The 7,209-nt window shown below is 44.3% G+C and overlaps 1 protein-coding gene across 1 annotated transcript; it reads left to right on the plus strand.

Moving 5' to 3' along the window:
* Positions 1 to 3,650: 3,650 nt before the first annotated feature.
* Positions 3,651 to 6,648, plus strand: LOC105698650 (probable glutamate--tRNA ligase, mitochondrial). The gene is made up of 9 exons (XM_012423084.1): positions 3,651 to 3,790; positions 3,880 to 4,044; positions 4,140 to 4,374; positions 4,442 to 4,637; positions 4,718 to 4,932; positions 5,117 to 5,500; positions 5,583 to 5,746; positions 5,821 to 5,978; positions 6,049 to 6,648. Exons 2-9 carry the CDS (start codon positions 3,948 to 3,950, stop codon positions 6,127 to 6,129), a joined length of 1,530 nt encoding a protein of 509 aa, XP_012278507.1. The 5' UTR covers positions 3,651 to 3,790; positions 3,880 to 3,947; the 3' UTR covers positions 6,130 to 6,648.
* The last annotated feature ends 561 nt before the right edge of the window (positions 6,649 to 7,209 follow it).

Here is a 7,209-nt window from a genome sequence, read left to right on the forward strand (position 1 = left end):
TACACCTTAAATATTAATTCTCGTTGCGATTAAGAAGGGTCGAGAATCGTCCGGGCAGGGAGAAGAGAATCCTTGTTTTCTCGTCGGCGGCGAGTCGGCCGTGATTCGCGCACCTCGGCGGCGTGTCGGAGTCGTACACCTGGGACCGGCTTAAAAGACGACAATTAGATAGCGCGCGGCCCCGGAGACCAGGTTCTCCATATTCATGGGAGATCAGCGCGCGTTTAGTCGAGGGATACCGGTGAGTTGATCAAAGGGTCGAGCGCGATGCCGAGGTCCTCACAGCCCCTCGTGTCTTCCGCTCTCTTTGCTACTCCAACGACTCCCGGGCCGGGCTCGAACCGAGACTCAACTGTACTTTTCAAATAATGACCCCGTCATATTGTATACCTTTGCATTTTTGCATTAACAACTCGGCGTTTCCTTTAATGTTTCAAGATCCGCCCGTGGGGACGGCGCAAAGGCGGAGGAAGGAACGGGAGCTCGGCTCGGAAATCTCCGGACCTCTCCTCGTCCAATCCGAGAATTGGTCGTTGGTATTCACCTGGCGAATCGCAATTTGCAAATCATTACAAATTGTTCAAATCATTCCAGGCCGGGAGGCGTACCGGGGCATGGCAAGACTCGGGAATTCCGGACTCTGGATAATCATCTCGCACCGTTTTAATTGAATCTCCGCGAAGGGGCGAGTTTTTTCCTCGCGAAATCGGCAACGCACCGGCGTTTCCGCCGGGCGAGAACTCGCGAAATTAATTACGGGGGCGCCACCTATGCCGCGGGATCATTTTCGCGATTTCACCGTTAATCACGGCCTTCGTTAAGGGGACCGGAGGAAACGACCCCCGCTCGGAGGGGGGTCGTTACCGAGGAAAGCTGGAAGAAGGACTCTCCGGAAGTTAAAGCTGTCCAAAGACGCGATTAGTTAATTAATCTACATAATTTGGTTCTTCTACGTCCCCGAAGCAACTTTTATTAAGAGACCACAGCCAGAGGAATCCATCGCTTCTACCATGGAAAATATTCCAATATTTTAATCCCAGAAGTCTGTCCGACCTTAATAACCCCGAGATGGGAGATCGCGATTGAAATTGAATGGGAGTTCCAGGATTTGTCGGTCACTTGGCGGCACTCGGCAAAGAGAGCGCGGCGGGCGCCATTTAATTACGCCTTGAAAAGGTTGGGAGGTTGGTGGGTCTATAGGTGGCCGCGCCGAGCTCGTCCTCGGGCAAAGTCGTAGAAAGTAGCGCTCGTCCGCGGGAACCGCGTTTTCCTTCCAGCCAGTCCGAGCAAACGTGGCCGGGAAGGCTCGACTCGCTCTCTCCTCCGCTAGACCGTCGCGAGCAGTCGCGAGAGAGGAGAGCAGAGGCCAAGACCCTCGCCCGTCCTCCCGGCTCTCTCCCTCCGCCGCCATTTTCTCATCCGTCTAGTTGCCTCGACGGCCGCGCGCGGCGCTTCGTCTGGCCGCGATATAATTTGTTCTTCTCTCGAGATGTCGAGAGATTACTCCGTGTTAGCCCGCGGTCCTGGAGTCGCCATCACGTAGATTGAAACGGTCCTCCGCTCTTTTCGTGCGGTGCCCCGTCTTAATGCACGAGGGGATGCATCGGAAGCGAAGAGCGGAAGTCGAGTATTCAAACTTGATTCAATGACCATTAGAGGGTGGACTCGAACGTTCCTTTTGTTTCAGCCCTTCGGAAACGGGGAAGGCGAATTTAAACTCCACCGTTGAGGCATCGCGCGAGCTGCGCTACTTCATCCACCAAGGTCCTCCCGCCTGGATCTCAAGTTACGAGATGAAATCTCTAAATCTCCCGTGTTTACCCGCCTCTGTTTATTCTGCAGGAAAGATGAACTTTCGACATCGAGGTTGCGGCTTCCCCCGCCGACTTCTAAATGCCCCCCGCAAATAGGAGGGCCTTAAAGCGAGCCGACGCATTTAAATATCCCATACTCCATAAACGAGTCGAACGCAAGACCCTCGGTGCTCGGTACGGTACTTCGAGCTTACCGTCGCGCGTTTTGGCGAATGCACATTTTTTCTTGTGCGCCGAATAATTTCTGGAGCATCCAAAGATGCCCGGATCTTGCTCTTTATCCCGGAGCAATGGTATCGCCCGCGTTCTTACTACCACATGGGCTGATAACACCGATGGATTATTCACCGGGAGACCACCCCTGGGACGCTTCACTGAGCAGGGAAACGAAATTATGTCAATTTATGATGAACCTCCGTATATAGTGCCCCCATGTCTCGAGAGCCGCTCCGACATAATAACCGGCGTTAGGAGTTGAGGCGCGCAGGGCCCGAAATGGATTTCCTACATAATGGCGGCGATGATTCCTCCGGGCCTCGAGTGGAGGGCATTCGACATTCGGGGCCCGTCCGGACGGATCCTCGAATTATGGGATTATCATTACTCGCACCGGATATCTATTATGAGGTTTACGCGAGGCTGGTATTCAAGGATATTGAGTAAGACGATTACATCTGAGCCTACCTGTGACCCATGTCAGTCTTTGTTGGCTGCCCTAGACCGCGGGGATAAATCGTTGTTGCGTCTAGGAAGAGCGATCCCGAGAGGTCAGCATTTCTCGAGCCATGGCATCTATCGATACGGTTTTCTATAATTGTAAAGTCAGGATAAATTACTATTCCATTTTCTCGTATTTAAGAATAAGAGTCGTTCGAGTGACCTGCATCTCGCGGGACATCCGATATGTATTTTAATCTTCTGCAACGGTTTTTTCGAATTGGTACGTGCGCGCCATCTAGTATCCGATCACGGAACTACTCGCTATTTCTGCGATATCTGCATTATCGATGGATAATAAAGATGACCACGTATCGACCGATAAAATGAAAGCGTTCTTGAATTAGAGGTAACATTTACTATCGGAGAATAACGAGGAGCGTGAATGTAAGAAAAGAGATGAGTTGGGAGATTGCTCACGGGAAGAATCGAGCGACCGCGACCTGTGCGACCTCCGGTGGAGGATGCAGACGGCTAATGCACTTGCCACCTGTTACAACTCTGGGCAGCCCGAGAACCGGCTGAAAAAGTGATGAACTCCTCACAAAAACTCCAAAACCCTGTATCTTCTCCGAAAAAAATCGCAGCCACTGGCCCGAGAGATCAATTTAAACAAAACAACCTTCCCCATCAAGCTACCGTGGACGCAATTCGCATCGCGAAAAAAATTCAAAAACATCCTTTAACATATTTTAACATCTTCTACCAACAAGTGCAGCAAGCTCGATTTCGATTAACTGCCCATGATGATTTTACCAAAAATGGATAATTCTAATCCTAATCTTGGGTACCTTGGTATTCCCAGTGAATGATCACAAAAAATACGGATATTCCGATAAGGTGACGGGAATGGAGTACCTGAGAGGTTAATCTTACGTAAATTTTTCTCGAACATGAATCGAATCGAAAAAGATGCGGACTCCTCAGAAAAGCTTCAAACCCTGTATCTGCCATCGCGATTGCGCGAGCCCCCACCAGAAATGTGTTGCGCCGCCTCTGAGGGGTAACAGGAGGCAAGTGCGTTAGCCATCCGCATCCTCCACCAGAGGGCAGCGTAGGCCGCGATCCGCGACCCTGCCCGTGAACGATCTCCCAACTCATCTTTGCATGCCTTGTATGCACTTTTCAAACGATTCCACGAGTTTGTTGTCGCAATCGGAATTTATTCATTTACGTTCCGTCTTATCGAGATTTATACATTTTTTCCCTACGCATGGTTGAACCTGCATAACAGTGTCATTGAAGGAACCTACAGCTGTGTTGAGTATTTCACGTTTCTCTCATTATTATAGTTTATTTCACGGGTACCCGGTAATGCAATTAAACACGTGCGAATTGCGACTTGCAGGTTGTCCATTCAAGGAGATTATATGTACGGAAGATAATTAGTTGGAAGGAAAATACTGACGGCACGACATGTATCGCACCGTTCTGAGAACAGTGCATGTCGAATTACTGCACAAACGGTTTTTCAAAAAATGTGTACGGGTTCGATTTGCCCCCAGCCCAACAGGTCTGTTAATTATAGTATGAAGGTAGTCTTCTTGTTAATGATCTGATTGTTTTTGCGCTTCTAGAAACTGACCTAAATTTTTCTGTCTATTTTAGGGTATTTACATCTAGGCGGTCTGCGCACGGCATTGTATAATTATTTATTTGCACGTGCTAATGGTGGTAGTTTCATTTTGCGAATCGAGGATACCGATCAATCTAGGGTTCTTCCCGGAGCCATTGAAAAATTACAGGAGGATTTGTTTTGGGCTGGAGTCATAACGGATGAAGATCCAATAAGAGGTGGTCCTACCGGTCCATATGTACAGTCGAAGAGATTGGAAATTTACCAGTAAGATTAATCTCACCAAATGATAGCATATAGCGATATACCAAAAATACAACCGTTTGCTTTTCAGTGAACAGGTAGCAAAATTGTTAAAATATGGCTCGGCATACCGTTGCTTTTGCTCCGAACGAAGGTTGGAGTTAGTAAGACGTGAAGCAGTTAGGACCAAGCAAATTCCCAAGTATGATAATAGATGTAGACATCTAACAGAGACTGAGATTAATGAAAAATTAACGCGAGGAGAAAATCACTGCATTCGATTTAAGGTTTAATAAACCCATATTTATATTATATGATAATTGTGTTATCTACTGATTTGCAAATTTTGTATTCGATTATGCTACAGTTGTCATCAGACGTAGAACCCTTTGAAGACATGGTCTATGGCAAAATAACATATGATGTTACTCGAAATGAAGGGGACCCTGTCATCATAAAGGCTGATGGCTTTCCTACTTATCACTTTGCCAATGTGGTCGACGATCATCTGATGGAGATATCTCATGTATTACGAGGTGTGGAGTGGCAAATATCTACCCCAAAACACTTGATGATGTACAAGTGAGCAGACAATTTTCGTTAACATCGTTTGATCAACGGTATTTTGCCCATAGTATAAGTTATCGCTCGCAGCACCATTTTTTCTTATTCTTTATATAAATGGCAATTGAGCAATTAGTTTAGGAAATCTGATATGGTTTCTCTAAGATTTTTATGCTTATATTTGGTAATATTTCTGCTGCAGAGCATTTGGTTGGTTGCCACCACAATTTGGGCATCTGCCTCTATTACTAAACAGCGATGGATCAAAACTGTCGAAACGACAGGGTGACGTCAGAGTCGATGCTTATAGAGAACAAGGAATATTCCCTTTAGCATTAGTGAATTATATAACGCATGCTGGAGGTGGATTCAACAGAAAGAATGATGGTCAACATTGTTACAGTTACAGTGAACTGATTAAACAATTTGATGTGAACCTAATTAACGTCAACTCTACGAAGCTTTGGCCAGAGAAGTTACTAGAATTCAACAAATTAGAATTGTTACAGTTACTGGAGAATGAGAAAAATTATGAGTTCTTCCTCAATAAAGTGAACCAGCTGGTTTTACAAGCGTTTCCAGAGCGGTAATGAGACATTTCTTATCTCTCAATATTTAAATTAAATACATTTGTCAAGAGAATTTGACCATAAAATTACTGATTTCAGTGCAAGCGATGGAAGTTTGCAATTACATCCGGATCATGTAATAGCCGTTTTAAAATGGGCCAGCACCAGAATTTCGAAGTTAAGTGATTTGGTAGCGCCAGATCTGGCTTTTGTATGGGTGTTGCCAACATGTGAACCAAATATAGAAAAATCTGAATTAATAGGTAAGACTTAGATATTTTTACATATATACTCATTATCTCATGCTGATACATGTTTTCTCTTTTTTTTTCTATAGAGGCTGTTAAAGTTTTGAGCGAAATGTTGGAAAACATCGACCCAAATAATTTTGACAAACAATCACTTGGAATCTGCCTAAGATCTTTTGCCGAAGAGAAAGACATACCTTTCCCTGAGTTTATGAAATTATTGCGAACTATACTCAGTGGTCTGAAGGTAAAGTAAACGCTACTTGTTTGTAACTAGTCGCCTTTGTTACAGAAACTTACAAGATATTTTTTCACAGGATGGGCCAGGAGTTGCCGAAATGATGGAAATTTTGGGAAGAGAGACAACCTTAACGCGATTGAAACGATCCTTCGGCTGAAATCTGAACACCTGTCTTTCTACTGTCAAAATTGTAAATAGATATGATCGGGTTATGTAAGTAGATAGATTACATCGTGTATATCCGAGAGCAAAAATGTACATTTATCCACGCATTCCTACCTCTTGTAATGTGTAAGTCTTCTGTAAATAGCATTTTGTATCGGAGGTGTTATTCATACCGAGTCATTGACAAGTGTTACCTAGAATCTAGTATTTGTGACAGTGCGACGTGCCCAATGCAATTTCTTAAGATAAAGATATACTCCGATCCCCTAGCTATTCCGTCAGAATTGACACACAATTCCCTGGAGTTGAAAAGTCGAAGAACTTTATTATAAGTGATATTTAAATACAGTGGAAAACCAACAGGCGTGTATATTATACAGATACTCGGGGAATAAATACACAACGTTCAGTCTGTCGAGCCTGAATTGAAAGTGTGAAGATTGAAAATTGCAACGTCAATAGAAAGTTACATCGTAATTGAAAATACACTTGACAGGCGTTTTCATTAAAAGATTGAATTAAAATTGAACCATTATCACGTTTCATCTCGGTCCCAAGTTTCCCTCGTTCTCTAATCGTTGAACCTGCTTCGTTTGTCCGATACAAAAATGCATAAGTTTAAGGGCAGATGTTTTCAGTAAACCGCATAAAAAAATATTGATCTTTAAATATAGCTTAGCGTCTATTGGCTCGTTATAATTATAAAATAATTTGACATCGGTGGTACTTGAAAAATATTCAACAGTGAAATCACGGATGTTCAGGGCGGTGTAACTTCCATTTAACAGGCGAATAAAGAAAGTTACTCAGAACTGACAGTAAAGTTATCGAAGAGACACGAGAACAAATAAAGCGTACAGTCATTTGAGATTCGCACAAAGTTTGAAGACTCCCTCTTGAGTCTCGACACTAAGAAATCGATCGGAGTAAAATATTATTAGCTACGAAGCGCAACTGCCGATATACAGTTCTAATTAACACGTAAAGTGCTTACATTTTCAGAATCGTGCAAAAAACAGTCAATTCAATGCCTAGCGCAAAATATTTTCCGAATATTTGACGTTTAACGAGA

This window comes from Orussus abietinus, unplaced genomic scaffold (genome assembly GCF_000612105.2).
Source record: "Orussus abietinus isolate OABI.00-Male unplaced genomic scaffold, Oabi_2.0 scaffold31, whole genome shotgun sequence".
NCBI lineage: Eukaryota > Metazoa > Arthropoda > Insecta > Hymenoptera > Orussidae > Orussus > Orussus abietinus.

Excerpts from the sequence above, each read along its gene's own strand:
- LOC105698650 (XM_012423084.1), top strand. The coding sequence starts at position 3,948 with ATGTATCGCACCGTTCTGAGAACAGTGCATGTCGAATTACTGCACAAA. Across the intron at positions 4,638-4,717 it reads ATCACTGCATTCGATTTAAG|TTGTCATCAGACGTAGAACC; the intron begins GTTTAATAAACC and ends ATTATGCTACAG. Across the intron at positions 5,979-6,048 it reads CTATACTCAGTGGTCTGAAG|GATGGGCCAGGAGTTGCCGA; the intron begins GTAAAGTAAACG and ends ATTTTTTCACAG.